General features: G+C 41.2%; 1 protein-coding gene, 1 long non-coding RNA gene and 1 other non-coding gene across 5 annotated transcripts in view; all 3 read right to left on the minus strand.

The window, feature by feature from the left end:
• The window catches only part of LOC103156035 (uncharacterized), a 214,043-nt gene extending 210,367 nt beyond the window's left edge, over positions 1–3,676 (minus strand). For both annotated transcript variants that reach the window (XR_478107.2, XR_478108.2), the window contains exons 1-2: positions 3,592–3,676; positions 730–953 (exon numbers count right to left, since the gene is read on the minus strand). This is a non-coding gene — a long non-coding RNA (uncharacterized LOC103156035). The remainder of the gene's footprint in view (positions 1–729; positions 954–3,591) is intronic.
• A 2,620-nt stretch (positions 3,677–6,296) lies between these two features.
• The window catches only part of LOC103156044 (bromodomain-containing protein 1), a 29,040-nt gene continuing 14,141 nt past the window's right edge, over positions 6,297–21,195 (minus strand). The window contains exons 1-13 of one of the 2 annotated variants that reach the window (XM_007577951.2): positions 19,800–20,319; positions 16,702–18,124; positions 15,897–16,053; positions 15,570–15,701; positions 15,358–15,486; positions 13,697–14,009; positions 13,312–13,605; positions 10,476–11,051; positions 10,184–10,325; positions 9,908–10,041; positions 8,620–8,729; positions 8,108–8,262; positions 6,297–7,079 (exon numbers count right to left, since the gene is read on the minus strand). In XM_007577951.2, coding sequence (XP_007578013.1) covers positions 6,896–7,079; positions 8,108–8,262; positions 8,620–8,729; positions 9,908–10,041; positions 10,184–10,325; positions 10,476–11,051; positions 13,312–13,605; positions 13,697–14,009; positions 15,358–15,486; positions 15,570–15,701; positions 15,897–16,053; positions 16,702–18,107 — 3,732 coding nt within the window. In that variant the 5' untranslated portion in view covers positions 18,108–18,124; positions 19,800–20,319 and the 3' untranslated portion in view covers positions 6,297–6,895. Of the gene's footprint in view, positions 7,080–8,107; positions 8,263–8,619; positions 8,730–9,907; positions 10,042–10,183; positions 10,326–10,475; positions 11,052–13,311; positions 13,606–13,696; positions 14,010–15,357; positions 15,487–15,569; positions 15,702–15,896; positions 16,054–16,701; positions 18,125–19,799; positions 20,320–21,195 lie in introns of those variants that run through there. The other variant, XM_016663745.1, reaches the window with a different exon arrangement.
• Positions 14,107–14,179, minus strand: trnak-cuu (transfer RNA lysine (anticodon CUU)). The gene has a single exon. It is a non-coding gene; the product is annotated as a tRNA-Lys (tRNA).

The raw sequence follows: 21,195 nt of genomic DNA on the forward strand, positions 1-21,195 counted from the left end.
CCTGACTGAGCTTGAGGCTATTTTGCAAAAAAAGAACAAGTACCGCATTTTCCGCACTATAAGGCGAACCTAAAAACCTTCAATTTCCTCAAAAGCCGACAGTGCGCCTTATAATCCGGTGCGCCGGACCAATATTGAGCCACAACAGGTCTAGATACTACGGTAAGCAGCTGCTGACTTCATTTTCGCCCGTAGAAGAAGCAGCGCGCGGATAGTTGTCAGAACACTGGTTTGTTAATAAAGTTTGACTGACCTATCTACCTACCGAACGTCTATAATCAGGTCGTCTGCAGGTCATTTAGCACATGCACATTTAGCATCAAACTGTTTAAATCAATATAACTTTATTTCAGGTTATACTTGAAAGCAGTTCTGACATCTCAGATTTGCTGTATTTTAAATAGCTGTTGCAAGACGAACCAATTTCTAACTATTGTGTGCCGTTTAGTTAGACATGTTAGTTATGAGCAGGTTCAACAGTAGATACTTTCCAGTAGCTGTTTCCTGACCAATGAAAATCAACACACATACTTGCCTTGCAGTTTTATCTCAACACTGGGCTAATTCAAAAAAGTACTGCAAGTATTTAAATATACAGCAACAAATATATTCAAATATCCAACAAAGATTGAGTGCTTCTGTTGAACTGATCTTATTGGGAGAGTTAACAGAAGTTGGTACTGAAACTGCTTTGGCTGGATATTTTTTTTTTTAGGAATCTTTCCTTACCTGCAGTCATCTGCCATTATCATCCAGGCTGAGCTCATCATGATGCCAGGCTGACCACTGCTTCCTTTTGTTCATCTCCAATGTACTGGAAGTATTGATTTGACCTCTCCTGGTGTTCCTGCCATTTTCTCTGGTTGTTTCCGCTGCCACAGAGCGGTCCAGGTTAGCTGGCGGTGGGAGCTCCTCTGTGCTAATGGCTAACTTGAATCAAACTCCAGACATTTCTGATAAAATAAAAAATATAAATAAGGCATCGAATGAAACACAGTTTAGTCAATATTTAAAAGGACAAATGTTACTTTAGAATCTAATCAAAAATGTTGCCACATATTCAGAATTAAAAAATACTTTTGTGATCCCTAAAGGTAAATTATATGTTGTAATTCATATTATTCAAGGTTCTGCAGAGTAGATGCTGACCTCCTGTAGCAGTCCGTATTACAGTGAATCTGAAGAAGCTCTGTTTTTCCTATGACACTCATAAACATAACGCTCAGGGTTGTTTGTAATTTTACTGTTTTATGTAAAGTGACAGATTTGCAAAGTCTAGAATTGCACAGAAAACCCATAAATTGTGAAATCTGCAAACTGAAACAGCAATTTTTTTTTCTTAAAAATTATTCCTGCATGTCTGATTCTCTTTGAATAAAGCACTTTGATTTCTAAAAAGTCATAACATTGAAGCAAATGTCCTTCAAAAGTGCCCATATCTAACATGTTCACATCTTTTCACATGAACAATACAAACTTAAATGCATTTTATTGCAGTTTTATCTGATTGACCAACATAAAATTGCACATAGCTCTAAAGTATATGGAAAATTATAGTTTTGATCATTCTTCCATTAAAAAAGTCCTGAAAACCAGAGTGCTTACATGCAGTCATCACCTTCAATCAACACAATGACCTACGTAAGTAATAGGACAGGTAGTAGTTTTATAAATACACAAACATTTCTCCATTTCTAGAAAAAAAAAAGGTAAATTCCATGTTTTTCCAGAGTTTTCAGACAGTGTTCGAAGTCATCGTTACAACAAACCATATTCATGTGTCAGAATGGCTCCATTTGTGATGAGAATTTGTGACGAGCCTTAAAAATAAATTTACAAAACAGATGCTTACCATGTAGTCGGACTGAGCTGAAGGCATTTTTTTGTTTTTTAAATGAGTGGGCAATGGACTCCGTCACCAGACTAATTTCTGTTAATGTCCTTCCAATTTACAACTGTGCCCCACTTTGTCTTACTCCGTCACATAAAATGCAGAGAAACTCCACTAAAGTTTGTGGCTGTAAGCATGACGAGACGCAAGAAAAGCTGAAGCGGTGCGAAAACTTTTCGCGAGCGCAGCCAAGCAAACGTCAAGACAGCGGCACACTTTGTGCATGAACTTGCGTGGCTGCTCATGCCTCATACTGACAGCGGCCCTGTGTGGGAGCATGACACTTTCCTCCCCTGAACTCTGGCGACGCCTCTGCCAAAGGTGGGCTGGATTATACATCCAGAACCGCGTCACACACAAACACACACACATCTGGAAACCACAGGCTTCCACAACACTGCAGCTCTCCACCTGGATGTTATTGGCGCCTGCCGCACCCTAATGAGCCCACCTCAGCTCAGTCAAAGTCATCTGATGACACTGATGTGGGGAGATTGATATTCACGCTTGACTCGCCGTCCTCTCCGCTCAACTGCGGTGTTTACCTCCCCACACAATTAGTATCTGTTGAAGACAGACGAGTGAGGGATGGAGACATGCTCCTCTGCTGCTGCTGTTTGTGCGACCACATTAGCTCCAATTGTTTATGAAGATGGGAGATGTCTTTTAACGTGTCTTGAAGGTGGCTTTCCATATCACAGGGGCCCCCCACCCATTACTGGCTCATTTAATCCTCATAAAGCGGGTTTACCTCTCTGAATGTCAGAAGCAGCAAATGACTAAAGCTGCGTCGGGCTTAAGTAAAATGCATATTTCAACAGATAGCTGCAGAATTTGCATCAGAGGCAAACCCGGCTTTGGCTTGTGAGGTTGCGCATCATCGATGGTGGTGAGGGAGCTTGTGGAGTTAACTCCAGGAGCGAGGCCCTGCAGGTTCAAAGCCTGCCCACACAGCAGCACCGTATACACTCCTGTTAACTTTCACCTGATCATTAGCATATAAACACTTAAAGCAGTTACAGAGGACAGCTGTGTGCTCACTCTGTGAAGGAGGAGATGGCCAGCCTCTGGCATAAACAAGGTTTTGGCTGGTGTGAAGGAGGACCACAACCAAAACCAGAAAGCTGTGTCTTCCAACTTGATATAGCAACAATTCGCATTCTTCCCAATTTGACTCTTTGCCGTTTCAGTACAGTTTATATGCTGATTTTTAATTCCCCAATTGTAAGAAGAAGAAAAAAAGTGGCTCTGGCTGAAAAGAGCAGGTGGACATGCAGGTCTGCTGGGTTTGTGAACGATGCGGGAAGCATTTTTTATGTAGAACCACAGCGACCCTCTCAGGACAGGACCGTAATTGCAGCCTCTTCTGTTCGAAGAGATAAGCTAATGGCAAATATGTCTTTGTTAGCCAAAACAATAAGAACCTCGCGCAGTTTCTAAATTCAAACTTCACAATTATGATTCATTGCAGTCCAGATAACACATTTATTCAACTTTGCCTGTTTTCTATACGTCTTTATGAAGGTTTGTTTCTATGTTTTTCAAATGTTGATACAAAATGTTGGGTTTTAGCTAACATTTGCGCTAGAAACAAACTTTTTTCCCCCGGTCAAAATTCACATATCTTAATTATAAGTGCATAAGCTAACAAAAAAATTAACCAACACAGCTTAAATTTAAATGAGTTCACAATTAGCTACCTGTTGGTTTCTTGCTGCTCTAAATAGACTCCTTCTTATTGTCGGTGCGTCTCTGTTCCAGCACACCTGACACAGGTGATTGTTTCTCCTCCCGCTTGCCGTAGGGTGCTCGTTAATCAGCCATTCATTTAAATCAGGTGTGCAGCAGCAGATTTTTCAATATATTAAAATAACATGAAACTGAGAATATTTCCAGGTCGTTTTTTAAGTTTCTAAAAATTGGTCTGAATTGGTAATTACTAGCAATTGAGCTATGAAAAAGTTGCATTTTTCATTTGTTACTTTGTAAAAAAAAAAAAAAAAAAAAAAAAAAAAAAACATTAATTTTGCCAGCCATGATCGGCGTTTTCTGTCGAAATTCCACTCTAAATATCCAAATAAAAGATGTTTTAAAAGTATAAACCAGTTTCTGGGAAGATAAAATGACTGTAAACATAATTTTGTTAGCTTTAACAGAAAAAAGTTGATAAACTTCCCCCCCCACCACCCAAATTTAACTCAATTTTGTTGTGTATACAAGTGTAACATTAAATTATGGCATTATTATTAATCACCCCAAAGCCCCAGAAGGTTTTAGTCCATTTTTTAGCATAATGACTCATTTTCAACCAGAGATGAGAACAATTGATCAAGGACGGTGATATTCCAGCACAAAATCTCTTGAAAGTCCTCCGAGACACATTGTAATACCTTAGATACGAGACTAAATTCAAAAGCGCAGTCATCCATGACAGTAAAAAAAAAGGATAATTTAACTTTCTAGAGTTCTATTACAAAAGGAAAAAGGTTATAAACAAAGACTCCAGCAGCTCCTTTATTAATTGAAGGTCTAAGCTGAATTAATGTTTCCAAAACAAAATAGTGTGTTTTGAGACTTCTTTTTTTTTTCTTATCCAAACACAGTTAAGTCATGTTTTTGGCTCAATTTGCACTGGGAAATATTCCTTTTTTGCTCAAAATACTCAAAAATGTGAAACATGTGTTTTTACATTACAATGTGACTTAACAGAAACTTTAACAAAATTCAGACTTTATAGTTCAGTTTCATTGCGTTCCAGAACAAATTTAACTTTCCTTGATTTTTGTGTCTTAATGCAGCCAACTTGCAATTTTGACTTCCTGGAACTGTAAAGCAAACTTTTCATGTATTTAAATCAAACAGATTTAATCTGGTAGATCAAATCTACCATTTTTTTTAACATATCCCACATTTGTGTAACTGCTTTCTTTGCATACACTTATTGAACTTGGGTAACTTATTCTTCTCGGAGGGTTGTCGAAATTATAATAAACTTGCCAACAGCTGCACTATAAAAACAGAAGTCATGCATTTATTTCAAATATTTTCACTCTTATCCAAGTTTTATGTATTGTGCGACAACTGGGATTTAAATTTAGCCTTCAGCGTTTTTGCATTTCAGCTAAGAATGTAAAATATTAACGCATAATTACATTTTTTTATCATTCCTACATCAGTTACAAATCTATTTAGTTTGTCAGAAGAGACATAAAATAAGCTTTTGATTTCTTAATATCAGAAACACAAATGCAGCCTTGAGTGTTTACTTTTAAGCAAAACGCAAAGTATCAACCGTACTGAAATGGACATTAAAAATCACTTTCACTTTGTTTATTTTGTATTTTTATTGTTCTTTTGCTACAAAAAAAAGTCCCAGCAATATTCTGTATGCCCCTCCCATTAAAAATAACACTACAGTAAAGTACAAAATGAAGTATATCAAAACTACCCGGTGCTACCCAGAAAAAAATTGACGATCATATAAAAAGAAAAAAAAAACAGAAGGAAGAAATATCTCAAGTCTACAGCTACAAAAGTTAGAAAAGGGTTACGTTAAAAAAGGCAGATATTCACCACAGAATGTGTCACTTCACAATCACTCTGCATGTCTTTCTTCACATATAAAGTAATGCAAATACTTTACAATAAGTTAACAGAGGCACATCCTTTTACAATAGCAAAGCAACCGTCAAAATTTTTACCTTAAAGAAAAAGAAAGGAACAAAAAAAGAAAACACACACAGTTGACTTTTTTTTTTCTTTTTTTGGCAACAATTTCTCTGAAAAAGAAGAAAAAATGAAAAATCACACGACAAAAAAAAAAAAATCATCTGGGTAGCAACATTTTTGGTTTCTTTAGAACAAAATGTTCCGTGTTTACGACAGACTGTGAGCTTTAGTCGCACACCGAGAGTCCCAAAGTGGTGCAATCCGATGCAAAATAATTTGTGAAATACGCATTTGTGTCCACAGGTATGTTTCAGACCATAAAACATAAACGTATCACGGATCAGTTCATCGTGGGATTGAATTAATCTCATGAAATGGGCCTCAACGTTGACGGATCAAATCCATTTATGATGTGCCGCGACAAGAAATTGATTTATCTATTGAAAAGTCATTTCTGCAGTTTCAGAATGACTTTTAATCACTGAAATATTAACATATCAAAGTGTATGCTTCGTTTGTTTTCGTTTGTCTGTCCAATGCTTATTTAACAACTTATTTACGTACTGAATTGAGCTTTTGGCCCCCCAACAGAGACAAACATACAGCATACAATGTATTCAAATATAAATACTGTATTTATATGAACAAAAATATACCAAAATTATTTTCATACAAAAAAATAAAATAAAATGGAAGTTTACAATATAATAACTTAGACAAAAACAAGGCTTTTAGAGTTTTTTGTTCTTTTTCTTTTTTAAACAAGACACTTCAGTCCTAACTTTCTATTCTTTTCGATCATTCAAGCAAAACTTACTAAATACTAAAAAAAAAAAGAAAAAAAAACACAACTGTACAGTACCAATGGCATGTTCAACAAATAAAAAATAAGTTAGTGTCAGGCAACTGTACAGGTTATTTACAGTTTAAATACAAAAGAAAGCAACAGACTTAAAAACTGTGGGAATGACGTAAGCTTAATAGGTTTTTATTCAAATTAACGGGATTCTGTAAGGCAACCAAAACAAACCACATCAGCTGTTCACAACAACAACGACAAAAAAAAAAAAATGGCAGTGGAGGTGTTTGGATTGAGAGTGGAGGAGGGTGGGGAGAAAAACGCCTCCACCTTGGCACAGTCACGAGGCTGAAAGAAAGGGTGGAGAGGAGGGTGAGGAAAGACGGACACATTCATTTCTGACACCACCTGTTACAGCAGGTGCCCAGTAAACATCGAAGTCTCCCGCAGAGACAGAAGGAGGGGAATGAGGAGTGAGTGTGTGTGTGGGTTTGTGGGGAGGAGCTTTTTTGTTTTTTGGTTAGTGGTCTTGTTCCTCAGTCGACGTCGCTGAGGTCGCTGACTTGCTCGTCCTGCACCAGGCTCAGGTGGTTCATGGCGCGGCTGAAGGCGATCTGGACCGCTTTGCGGATGCTGGATGTCCGGCCTTCCATCAGCTTGATCTTGTCGATGGTTTTGTCCATGCCAAGAGGAACCATCTTGGACCTGGGAAGCCACTGCCTGGAGACCCCAATGCTCACAATTATTGTTTTTTCTCCCCCCCACCAAATCACATTTGCAGTAATGATTGAGGGTCTAAGAATATTCAGAGACTTTCTGTTTCAGTACGGTGTAAATCAGGAGAGTTCAAAAGTTTTGCCATGTTGCGCAAACATACTCAGGCCATGAAGAGGAAGAAAAAAAAATCTCAAAACAAAGCAAAGCTTTTTGTTTGATCCAAAATGTAAAAATAGATTTTGCACGTTTGCTGTATTAAAAGAAAGTAATCAAGTTTTCAAATTCTCCTTGGTTACGTTGAACAGATTTATTCTCTTATAAAAACAGGGTTTTGGTCAATTTCTTTCAAAATCTTTGCTGTATTTAGCCAAATGTAATAAATTAAATAAATGCTGGTTTGGGTGCAGAAATCTTGCTTACAATTTTCCAACTGAACATTTACCTTAGCCACTGTGGGAAACAGCCAACATGCTATTTAAAGAATAGTAGATTTGTGTTGATCTTTCTGTCACGATTCATAGAAATTAATCCATCAGTGGTATCTAGGGGTTTCCATAGCAACAATTAAATGCTAGCTGCATCCCAACTGGTTGTTTGGGAGTAATGCTAGAAAGTAAAATAAAAAGTTCTAGAAAGCTTTGGCAACTAAAAACACGAATAAATAAGATTGTTAAAAATAGAAATGAAAAACTGAATATAGATAGGTTAATAGGTTGCATTTTCCTCAATTTCTTCCAGCAGAAGACGAATTTACTCTGAAGGCGTTCTACACAACCTCCACCGGTGCTCGGCGGTAATTGTGGCGCGTGCTGCACGTCTGAAATTGCCCGGCATCCTTTCGCAATATTTTAATGGGAGTCGAGGTGAAAATATCAAGTGCCTCTCGAGGCGAGAGCCATTTGTTTTCTCCTGACAACTGATGCTCCGCAGCCAGAGGAGAATAATGATCAGCTGACGGGGAGGTTGACAGGTTTACCCTTGTAGGAGCCGGCGTCGGCCTAAATCACTCAGACGAACAGGGCGGCACTCACCAGCTGCGCTTGTTGTCGAAGAAGAGGACGAGGTGGAGCTTCTCCTCTGCCTTGTACTGCATCTGCTCTCCGATTCGGAGCACGTCCATGGGGGGGATGGGGATGGACACCCCGTTGTGTTGGCAGCCGACGCGTGGCATGTGGGGGTCGATGATCTGCCACGCAGCAGATGCAGTGGAGGGCAGGGGTGGGGGGCAGAGATTGGGAGACACAGCCGAAACTGTTAACACAAACAATCCTATGCACACTGCTAGCTTAAACCAGTGGGGTTCCTTGTTGATTTTGTATGATTGTCACTTGTTAATAAAGCTTACATTAAAAAAAAAACAAAAAAAACAATTGGATTTCTTTCAAGGCAAACGTCAAATAGTTGATCTAGAGTGCCATCTAGTGGACAAACAGTCTCAATTTCTTCCAACTTCAGGAAGACGGTTACAATTTGGCTTCAGTGAGTCCTGAAAGTGAAGGTGACATTTAAACAGGATAATAGCAATAAAAAAAATAAAACTCACCAAAGCAGGGTAGGAAGGGTAGCCGCTGCATTTGGCCCAGACTAGCTTCAAAGGTTCCAGGGCAACAGTTGCAGCACTAGCCGGCATCCAGATATTGCTGTTGCCGACCTCTATGGAAGCGGGAACGACACCAGAGAAGTTGAGACAGAGAGAGAGAGAGAAAGAGAGAGAGAGAGAGACGCGTTCTCAAAGCTGTTGGTGGAAAATTAGCTTGAGAAAAAAACAAAAAAAACAAACAAAAGGTACCGTATTTTCCGCACTATAAGGCACACCGGATTATAAAGTGCACTTTCAATGAATGGCCTATTTTAAAACTTTTTTCATATATAAGGCGCACTGTCGGCTTTTGAGGAATTTTAAGGTTTTTAGGTGCGCCTTTAGTGCGGAAAATATGGTACAGCGAGGGGCAGATGCTTAATTTAGCCAGAAGTTTTTAAGTACTTAATTTGCCAAATGTGAGATTGAGACGAAGGTAAGATGATGGTGGGGGGACGTCCAGATGCAGACTGGTTTGATTGCTGGCGGTGGCCGGCGGGGAAATAAATAAATTAGCGGTCACTGCCAACACTCAAAAGCCCCTGGCTTGTAGCGGATGCTCATTTCCAAATTTGTTTTTTTTGGGGGGGGGGATTTTTAGGCATGAATTGAAACCAGATGTCTGCAGGTTTTATTATATTAAGTCTGAAGAATATTAAGATAATTCAACAATATCTGCAGACATCAGGGATGCTGCTAATCTATTTAGTCCAATAAGCGCCTTGGTCTCACAAAAACATTCTCCTTGAACTTTTCCTTTTGTCACATTAGAAGTAAAACCTCCAGTGGTTTTTTATGAAGTACTAAAAACAAAGTAGTGCATAACTTTGAAGCACAATGAAAAGGATGTTTGCTTGGTTTATTTTGCATTATTTGAGAGAAACTTGGTGCGCAGCAGTGATCTTTACTCCTTCCTTCTATTTTCATGTGGGGTACCCCAAGGCTCCATTTTCGGCCAACTTCTTTTTCTGACAATAACTATAGCCAGAGCTCCACTGAAATGGGTTAGATCAAAGTATATTTAGTTTAAAAAAAAGAAGGCCTAGTCAAAGCCAACAGTTTCATTTGTAGTCCAAACATGACAAAACAACATGAAAAAGTTCAAGGGGGTAATCAATCCAATGAATAAGAAACATTCAATTTATTATTCATCATAATTTTATAATTTGTATTACCTTCTCTGAAAAACAGCAACCAGGTATTAAAGGTACATTTCAGAAACTTTATCAAGCTGCCTTTGACCAGTATTTACCTGCAGCAATTCTAGCAGCTTTGGCAAAGTTCCCCGATTCAATGCAGGCGATGAGTTCACTCTTATCATCCACAGTGTTTCTTCGGACTAAAGCTGGTTTCCCCTTTCCACATTTTGGAAGACTGAGAATGGTGCTGTGAGCAAAATGTACACACACAAACACACGCACATCAAAACAACCTTACTTGGACAAAGCCTTTGGATAAACAGCTGTAACTAAAACATAAGGGTGAGCCTCAAAGGTTTGCCTCTCGTCTGTGTGTCTGGCCGTCTGACCTGGCGCTTCCCTGTAGACTGCTGCATGAAGATATGGAGGACTCTGAGGCACAGCGCCGTCGCGGCTCCACCGCTCTGCTGGTCCGCCGTGTTTTTTCTACTTCTTTCTCCTCGTCCAGCTCCAGGAAACCTCTCGACAGGCCTGCGAGGAGCCAGAAGACAGAACAGCACTCTCTATATCTGACAACTAGATGGTAATATCCTGGTAAGCCAAGAAGAAAGTTTTGGCCTGCGGTCCAGCAGATTCCTTACTGAATTCTTCACCAATAATAGTTCCTAAGGATGTCTTTACCTGTGTCGAGTCTTTTCCCCGGAGACGCCCCCTCCTCTGTGTGTTCAGTCTCCTCTTCCTCCACCTCCCTGCATCTGCTGCCACTGCGCTTCCTCTTCTTGCTGTGGAGCAACGTCTCCAGCCGCGGTATGACAACCGAGAGGAAAGATTTGGCGCCGAGCTGGGAGCCGTCCTTATTCTCCCCATCCTGCTCGCCTGACCCGCCGTCGGCCCCGTCGTCCTCCCTGTCTTCGCTCTCGGGCGGCCCGTGCGCTCCGGCCGCCTTCGACTTGCGGAACACGACGGCCGTCCGGTGGTTGGCCGTGCCCGTGGGCTCCGCGAAGGTGGGCGTGGCCAGCACGCTCACGTCGCCATCCAACAGGGCGCTCTGCAGGGAGTGGCCGTTGAGGCGTGGAGCCGAGGAGAGCAGCTCCGCCGCCTCCCCGTCCAACCGCGGCCGCTTGCCGCGAGTCAGTTCCGCGCCATCCCGGGCGTCGTCGATCGGTTTGAGGGTGGGGGGTTCGGAGTCGGCGTCCGAGCGGAGGAGCGGGGGTAGAGCGTCCGGCGGCTCCAGTTTAGGAGGAAGAGACTTGTCTCCTGCGAAGGGGACATTATGGAAGGACAGCTGAGTGGAGGCAGAATCACCTCATCTCCGTCAATGGATTCTAATCAATTAAATGAACTTTCAGCTTGTGAAAAAAAAAATTATTTTTTTTTTGAGTTTCCATTACTAAGAGTGAGGTCAGGCATTTTAATTTACAAAAAAAGTTAGAATATTGCAAGACTACCATCAGAAAATTACCAGAATAAAGTCGTAGCATTAGGAAAATTAATTAAGGAGCTATTTTGTGAGAACTCCTACATGACAGGACAAGCAGCAAAAAAAAAACAACAAAAAAAAAAGGAAAGTTGAGTATTTTGTGAAGCCAGACTTTGGCATAAGCTTTACAGTTAACGGTTTTAACACATCAGCGTCAAATCATGATCACTTGCAGGACATCGAAATGATTGAGCAAATGACAGAGTATTTAAAAAGAAAATAAATCACCCAGATGTTAGTCAGATCTTCATAACACACTGTTTTTTCTTTTTAAAACAACTTTGTTCTTGTAATTTTAATACGTTCTTGTAAAAACGCGTCTTTGTTTTGCTAGCATGATGACTGCTTTTTGTAATTCAACAAAAATTCTCACAGCCTGGCCCTAATACGATTCACAGGGATCATTTTTTTCCCCGTCACTTGCAATGTCGGTTTTAGAAAAAAAAAAAAAAAAATCAGAGAATTTATTTTAAGCCAATAAGCCCATGCCTCATCTCCATCCATTTTCTTTTTATAAAATCTGACCATATTCTCTGTCCCTGAAAAGAAAACATGTATTCTGCTAAATTCTAGGTAACGTGAAGAAGACATGATGGGATCTTAATTTTTCAGCTGGCAATCTTTAGCCTGTCAGCACAAAACGGGCAAAACCTGGAAAGTGGATGTTTATGTTGTCTAATACCAAGTCCAATCAGCTTTATGCCCGTTAAGTTTTTGTGATTTCATTCTTCTTTTGGGTCATTTCGAAAATATTACAGTTCCAACACAATTTTCCATGTCAAAATTTCACACTTTTCAAGATGCAAATTTCCAAGTATAGACAGAGGTTGCACCTTTCCTCTGCTTCAGCACTGCCATCGTTGGCTTGGAAACCTCCACGTTTCAGTGTGGCTCACTGATTTGGAAGAACTTCACAGAAGTTGTTTTGAATCAGCAAGCCTTTGAACAACTCAAGTTTAAAGTGAAGCCGTCCTTTACAGCACACAGATCAAAGCCGGTGGGTTTTGTTTTATCACAGCTGGTGTATTTCTCTAAATCTTTTGACAGCTTTTTATGAAAACAAATGAAAGAATAGGGTTGTTTTTTTTTGTTGTTTTTGTTTTTTTTACACAACTGTTCTGTTTTAATGTATATTTCGCTTTCCATTTTTACAGCCTGCTCAAACCAAACACGCATTCATCACCATAGGATCACAAGTACAACAAAATCTGAAACATTTTAAGAAAAACTGTTGTTGCTTACACTTCAAATATTAACTACTAAAAGTCTTTTTTTTTTTTTTTGGAAGGCTGTGTTTGGCAATTTCAGCTTTTTTGTAAGACCATGTTGTGGCAAAAACAAAGCTTTAAAAAAATTGCGAGTTTGACCGTAACTTTTTAAAAAAGGTGAAAAAAAAATCTGCTAATTTTAGGCTCCAACAATCACAAAAAAAATTAAAAATAAAAACACATCACAACCTCCCGAAACAACTGCAAATCCAATTTAATCAAATGCTCCCAGCAGTCTAATTGGTCAACAGAGTCCAGGCTCAGTATGAACACAATAGCATAAAAACCTTGGGAATTTTAATGTGTTGGAACGGCTCAAAGTTCAAACCCAGATCAAAAACAGAATCTGCTTGAAAAAAATTTTTAAAAATGTTCTGCAGAGAAAAAAACTGGTTGGAAATGAAAACTTCTATTCTCTTCTACAAGGACAAAACAGTTTGGAACCTATCGACAAAAACCTGTTGAAACAAAGCCGCATGTGCGGTCAAGTGATATTTGCTTAATTAAAATTGGAGGTATAAAATAGTCACTCTCTCAACCAGATGGCCTTCGAGTTGCAGTTTACATAAAACCGTCTTCATGCGTTATCAAAATGTGCCACACCTTCACTTCCTACAAGGACAAATTTCTCCTTCAAAGTGCCTTTTGCTGCTTTAAAGAGACATCCATCACTGCGACAACCAATCAATGAAGCTGTCACATATCAATAACAACGCTGTCTCTGCCTTTCAGAAACAAAAACTGAGTAAAACAGAGAACACATACGTACCTTCGTCGTCTTGAAAATGCCCGTTGGATTTCGGTCTGTCCTCTGTGGATTTGTCCAGCTCCGGAGGGGACGGAGCGGCTGCGAAGACAGAACTGTGGTGGTGAGAGGGCAGAAGCTTCTTCAGGCTGATTTCATTTCGCACGTCGTTGATGGTCTTCTTAAGCAGCTTGAGGCGCTTGCTGCGGGACGGGCTGGTCTTCATGGCACAGGTCAGGTCGAACTTCTCTAGGAGCAGCTGCAGCTGCTTGTCCAGGGGAAGGTGTTCCCGGTTGGCTGGCACCAGCAGACGGTCCACTGAGGATACAGGAATTAAAACCAACACGAGATTCAGTAGAAGATCGACCAACCGTTTCGGACTGAACATTTTGAAGACGAAGATTCCCACCATCTTCCCAAGAAAATGACGGCGGCGCTTTGACTTCAGGAGCTTCCGACAAGTGCATGCCGCTCTCGGCGTCGAAGCCCATCTGCTCCACGTCCCGCCGCGCCTTCCTGAGCAGGACGCCGCCCTGGTCTCGGAGGCGAACGGCGGCCCGGTAGAAGTAGGTGTCCTTGGAGTTGTATTTCATGCAGTTGTCGACGATAAGGTTGAAGTCAGCCTCGAACTGGTCCAGGTTGGTGTAGGCCTGGGCGTCGATGCGCTGCCGGATGGTGGAGAAGTCCATCGGGCGTTTGATGTGGTCGAGGTAGTCTGGGACCTGCAGGAAGTGTTTTTTCATCGACACAATGTCACTAGAAGTTGATATTAGACAGCGTAAGAAGATTTAAAGACTTCATGCTTGAAATAAAAGGTAGCGCCCAACGTGGGGCTCGAACCCACGACCCTGAGATTAAGAGTCTCATGCTCTACCGACTGAGCTAGCCGGGCTTGGCAAACAAGCTCCTCAAGTGTCAAATTCCACTTTGCAGGAAACCGCATTGCGTAATCCAGGCTCCACCAGGTGGGCGGCTGCGATTTATGACCTGAACCACAGCTCAGAGTGAGACGGAAGCCAGCAGCTGCAGGGTTCCACAAACTTAAGAGACAACGCAACTTTATTTTAAGAAATGTACCATCCTCCATCTATTTTAAAGTCAACACAACTGAGAGGCTTTTATTTCTTGTTACAGAAAATTAAATTGATCCCACAGCCAGTTGGGATGTCTATGTAGCGAGTCGCTGCATGTCAGTTTAACAAATCAAACAATTTGAGGCCGAGGTTTACGGGAAGTATTGTTTTCTTATTTGTCACAGTTTAAATGTGGCACGCTTAAAATGTATTAAGGAGCTATGAGGAATCTTTGTATGAGAGTATGACTGAAACACAAGACAAAATGTAAGGCCTGTGATTAGGCCAACTTAACTTTTAATTAATTTAACGCCTTATTTTTAGACAAAAGAATTTAAGACATTTTAAAGATACATGGATTCTTTGAATACACAAGGAACGTAGAAAAAGTTACATAAAATTTCCCTTTCTATAAATAACATCATGATGGGCTGAAAATGAATTAAATTGAACAAAAATATTGTAACATATTTCCACCAAATTTCCAGTTTTAACCAAGTTGCAGAAATCGACGACAATGAAGGATTATTTAACATTTACAACATGCAGAGTTTTCTACACTTCCTTCGTGTCAAACGTCCATACATCTTGAAAATTAATGTTCTGAATTCACAAGTCCATTTAATGCCTGTTCTGTAAGGCATGAATAAAAACAAAAACTACATTTCTTGCACAGTGGTCAAGATGTAAAGAAAGAGACTGTAAAAAAAACTGAGAAAGGAAGATATGGATGGAGAAGTAGACAGAGACAGTGGATAAACTCAGACAATAAGATGGATAAATAGACAAACATACAGATAGATAAAAATCAATAGATAAAATTAGAAAATGAACAGTTGAGTGGACAAATAGATGAATACAATCTTTTGGGAAATGCCAAAAAGAATAAAACATCTTCTTTTCTCCAATTATCCAAACTCAAATCAAAGCCCAGACTTTTTCATAATGCAAGGAACCCTAAAAATAAAAACATGTTCAAGCCTCTCTTGTAGATCACCTCATTGACATCCACAGGCTGGGTGAAGATCTTGGCCTGGTCTTTTGCCTGAAGTTGGTCCAACAGAGCCCGGAGCAAGATGCTAAACGGCGTTAGCTTCATCTCCAGGACGGTCTCATGTAGCTTAATCTGCAACAGAGCCATGAGGAAAAACAGAAATATGAGGAAACGGGTAAAAATGGGCCTGAATTTGTCAATGTGTCCTCTCCTACCTCTTCCCGCTTTAGCTTCTCCCTCTTGCGAATCAGCTCCAGCAGCAGCCGCGCTCTCTCCAGGTCGTGTCGGAGGCGGTGCCATTCCTTCAGCTGTTCCTTCAGCGCTCTGCTTTCCTCCTCGTTCTGCCTCTAATGGAAAAAAAACAAAAAACAAATAGAAATTCAATAAGTGAATGCAGAAATTATATGAGATGAACAAAACTACACTCGTACGTTAATTATAGGGTTCAATAAACTTTAAGAATAATTATTGTCTTTCCACTTTACCAAAACCTGGTAACACAAAATAATATAAGGAAAAACAGATGAGCATGCGAATCGTACCGGCTGCGAGTTCTTCTGTGCCTGCAGGCAGGTCTGAAGGCGTCTGATCAGGGGGACTCCGTTCCTGGATCGCCTTTTCAGGGTCCAATAATTTAGGACCAGTTCCACAAAGGCTCTCTTCTTCTGTATGGACACCTGGTTTAGAATGGTTTGGAGCCTTGTCAAGGCACAAGAAAACATATTAGAACCAGTGAGATAGAACAAGGTGAGAAATATTCAGAACTACTTTGTTTTTTGATCAAACAACAAGGTTAAAAACAGGGTTTTATGTAAACTCAACTTCCCATGATCCTCATTCCTTTAAAGAAAGAAAAATGAGGTATAGGAAAAAGGACACATGGGAAGATGGAAAGAAAACACAAGTAAAAAGAAATGAAGTAAAGAAAAATGGAGGAGAGGAAGGAAGAAAGGAAGAGAAGAAGGAAAAGATGGGACAGATTAAGGAAGAGCAGAAGTAAAGACGATAGGAAGGACCAAAGAAAGGAATGTAGGTCTCCAACAAGGTGGGAAGGATGGCAGGAATGTGAAGGGCAAAAAGAAAAGAGGAAAATTAGGGTGGAAGGAAGAAATAATAAGGACACAAGAAAGGAAGAAAATGTACAAGAATGAAAATAGGAAGGAAACAGGGCAAGTTACATAGAGAGCAAGTTACATAAAAGTAACTTGCTCTCTAAGTTACTTTTATGTAACTTGCTCTCTAAGCTAATACTAAACTCAAACGCCATTCTTTTCAAGTCTGTGCAAGAATTTAGAATAAAAAACACTAATGGTTGAAATGCTTCACAGAGCCTTCACTTGATTATACCTGTGAGCAGGAAAACTCGGCACAGTAGCAGGAGCTGCAGCCTCACTTTCCTCGTCAGGTTCAGGCTTCTTGCTCTTGCCTTTCTTCTTCTGTTGCTTTCCCTTGAAATGTTCTTTATCGTCTCCCCTGCCTTTATTTGCCCTCTTACAGAGTCCGTTTTTCCGCTTGGCATCTTCATAGATGGAGAGCGGTCTCCTCACACATCCGTTGGGCGTGTGCGCTCCACAGTAGGCGGTCTTTTTGACGGAGAGGATGGGCTCCCCCGTGTCCGTCACCTCGTTGATCGGCTCCATCTTCATGAAGAGGCCGGCCTTTTGAGCGCAGGTGACGTGGAAGGCCGTGTAGCAGTTGGCCTTGTGGCACTGGATGCACGCGCCCACGCTCTTCTCCTTGCAGATGTAGCAGGTGAGCTTCCAGCGGGCGGACGGGATCTGCCCGACGCCGTCGATGGGCTCGATGAAGGTGGTGTTGGCGAAGCCGACCTCTGGCACCCAGAGGGCGCAGACCACGTGGCCCCACCGATCGTCGTCCGTCTTCTTCACGGCTCCCCCCTTGTTGGGACAGAGGATGCAGTCCGCCGGCTGAGTCGGCGACTGGAGACAATGTCTGCAGAGCCAGTGGCTCTCCGGGACGTAGGGGACGCCGTAGCACTCCTGGTGCACGGACACGCCGCACACACCGCAGAACAGGATGGTGTTGCTTTTGTGGCACTCGCCGCTCATACAGATGGAGCAAACCGCGTCCTCGTCGACGGCAGGCTGCTTCTCGCTCGCTTGGTCCAGACTCTCCAGGTGCAGCTCTTTCTCGAAGCGGTCAATCAGGAACTCGAAAACGTTGTGGGAAACCTGACTCATCCCTTCGCTTTTGCGTTTTTCGTTCACCAACTCCAGCCAGGCGTAGTCCTCCTCGTCCATGTCGTATTCCGTCTCCTCGTCCAGCTCCTCCTCCGTCTTCTCTATGTACTTGTAAAACGCGGCTGGGCGCTTGGGAACCGCGGGAAGGTTGTATTCGACGACTCGAAATTTCGGCTCGGGGAGCTTTGGCGCGGCAGGGCCCGCAGCGTGATGCCCGCCAGCCTCCGAGTTGCCAGCGATGCCCAGCGCGGCGTTTCTCTTCTCCTGGTTGTTTTTTAGTCTGGCCGACCTCTGGCGGACCTGCTGCTGGGGTTTGTCAGCGTTCTCCTTGTTGCTGGTGCACTCCATCATCTCTTGGACCATGGGGTCGTCGTCAGAGATCACGTCCAGCTTGTCGTATATGCTTAGCCGGTGGATGCGGCCGTCCAGCTCGAACTCCACCATGCGCTGCGCCTGGGCATAGGTCAGGATCTGCTTGTTGGGAGAGGGCTTGATTGGAGACTGCGCCCTCTGCGGCACCGCGGGCCGGTGCTGCCGAGCTTTCTTCTTCATCTTGACTCTCCGTGATGCTGTGGAGTGACAGACGAAAGGTCATTTTTGACCGTATAGAAAGTTTGAGGTATAGTGACCACAAAATTCAAGATGTTTTGTAGGAAGGCTATGACTGACCAACACAAATTAGTGCAGGATTGTGAAGTGGAAGGAAAGCTATACATGATTTTCAACATTCTGTATTTATTTGTCTCTTTATGTAAATCAGTTGGACTTTTATCTCGCTGGTAATGAAATAGTTTGAGAGCACCTGCAGAAGAAGCAAGGTGCAATTTAAGGGATCAAAACAAAACCATAGCTTATATTTCTGTCATAATGCAAACTGATTGCATGACTTTTATTCTAAAAGCTAAAATTGATGATGGCTGAGGTTCAGATAAGAACTATAACCTAATAACGTCGACTGAAACTGACAGCCAAGTTGCTTTTTGATATTAGGATATCATCACTGTCAAATCAATGCAAAATTAATAACAGCAATGATCATGGGTGGGGAGTTATATTGTTTTTTTTTTAATTATTGTGATAAATTTCTTATCAAGATAAAAATTTTGATTCAATGTTGCAATAATAAACTTTAGTTAATTATGTTTAAACCCCCCAAAACAGTCCACATTTTCGGGACTGCTTGTTTTGCTATTTTCTCCACTGTTTGTTCAATGAAAGTATCAATAACTATCAATAGATTTGAGATTATTATTAAATGCAGTTGCAATGTACATTTTAGTAATATAAATTGCGCTTTTATATATGACTGGTATCAAGAATGGGGAAGATTGGTGTGAGGAAATTGTTTGTGTTGCAACTAATACTGCCGCTGTAGTAAATTCCTGTTCAGTATGTGTTTTTCTTTTTTTGAATGCATACAAAACTTGACTATGCATTTGTGGCCGATACCTTTACAGGTATCTTTAGTATTTGCAGGATGCAAATACTAAAGAAAAGTGAAAGGATACACAAGTGAATTAATGAGTGAATGAATTGAAGATGAATAAATGGCTGGAAGTAGTGACAGATGGATTAATAGGTGAATGCAACAAAGATTAAATCAGTTAATGTATGTTTGGTAGATGCACAATTGAGAAAATGAAATGGGCTGTGAGGTCTGGGCATTTCCTCTTCTGTACCCCCCCCCATTTCCTTTTCTCAAACTTACTCAAACCAGGAAAGTACTTAAATCAACTCGAACAGTTTTCTACATTGTGATATTCACTAAGGAGCTCTGCTAACTCCAAGAAAAAAAATGGCTAAAAACTATCTTTTAGTATTACTTTTTATATAAATAAACGCACAAAACACACGACCCATCAGCTATGCTAGTACTTCAAAGCTCGGTGTTTAGCTATTCTGTAAACAGTATCTAAGTAGGGCGCTGGTCAGTCAGCTGAGGCATTTAAATGCAATGGGTGGTGCCCAACGAGTGCTTTCACAACATAAATGCACACGGAGTTAACACTTTTTACTCAATAATTAGCCTCAGGAGGAATTTGCTAAGATGCTAACAATAACGTAGGCTAACTAGCATCAGAAGCTAACCGCCCCCCGAAACGAAACAAATGGCGTCAAAACAAAACAAAAGCCATTTGAAACAATGTTACCTAATTCAAACCATACATTGGGCTAATATGAAGCACACGGGGTGCACTGCGTGACTCCAAAGCGCAAAGAGCATGATAAACGCAAAGCACATACCTCGGTTAAACGGACAGTTTTGCTAGTAGGTAGCTAGCCAGCAGCCTTACAAAGCAACGGCCCGAGAAACGGCTCTCGTTCCCTGCACAATGTTATCATCCAGCGAGGAGGGACAGTTTGGTCTTTTCACCTAAACAGAAAGAGGTCTGCTTGGTGCCCGTGCTGGTTTCTGTGCAAATTTCTACAGAGGAGACACAGTTCCTCCCTTTGTAGGCCATTCAAAGGCTGCAGAGGCAAACAGCAGGAACAGCAGCGTTACAGGATGGAACATCCCCCCAGCACAACAATGCGTTTATCCAGCAGCAGACAACTCCCACTCGTACGCACAACTCTACGCATGACGCTGGAGGTCATGTTGGTGAGGATTTCATACAAAAGAGCCCTCCCATCTGTCACACAATCGATGCATTGCCCTTTTTTTTTGTCAGTCCAGGCTAGCCAAACACACACAAAGCTCCGGTACACAAAGCCTTCGGGTAGGGGTGCAGTGGGAGTAAAGCTGTGACGTGTTTTGTTTTGACTTGACCCAAAAGGAAATGGCTTTAAAAACCAGCAAGTCACGGTTTGGGTTGATCTTTAACCTGCACCGACAGGATAGCGCGTGCAAGACAGAAAAACGGGTTTAAAGCCCCACCCAGGTGACAGGTGTAACACCAACCGCCGCCACCCATCGCAGCCCATTAACTCAGGAGGATTTTCTGCTTTACAGAGTTGTAGGTTTTAGTTTTTTGTTTTGTTCCTCAAAGTTCATGTGTGCATTGTGCTTTATTACATAAAAAAATGTTGACTGTGTCAATATTTGGGGTGTCAATTTCTGGGACAAAACCTGTTGATATTTAAGCTCATATTTCTCTTTTCCTATTTGATAGAAGATGAAGGCAACACAGGAGAATCCTTTTTCTTTAATAACACACAAACTTTACTGGTAATTAGGTTTTTTCATCATCACTTCTAAACAGCCTCCTTGTTCCCAACATCCCCATAGAATAATGCTGCTCCTACCATGTCTCATGGTGTGTTTGAGTACCTTCTCCCATCTGTTTGCTATCCCTTACATTGGGTTGTGACAAATAGGACTTTTTTCTTTCAACAAGTTTTTATTGTTTTCATTCTTCCACATAGGTGTCCAATAAATAGATTCTCTAATACTTTGATTCATATCCGTCAATGAGGTGTTTCACTTTGACAGCATATTAAAGTCAATTAAGGTAATTTTCTGTACTCTACCAAAGCCTGTTGTAAGGAAATGTAGATCAAAAAATAGGAAGTCACTTAGTTACTTTGGTTTGATCAGAAATCATGTCTTGCATTTATTTCTTTCATGAAGAAGTAAGTTGGGCTTGAGCCATACTTCAACAAAGAAAATCAGTTTCATTATCAGAAAAATGTTGAATTG

The sequence above is a fragment of the Poecilia formosa genome, unplaced genomic scaffold (genome assembly GCF_000485575.1).
Source record: "Poecilia formosa unplaced genomic scaffold, Poecilia_formosa-5.1.2 Scaffold9, whole genome shotgun sequence".
Classification (NCBI taxonomy): Eukaryota; Metazoa; Chordata; class Actinopteri; order Cyprinodontiformes; family Poeciliidae; genus Poecilia; species Poecilia formosa.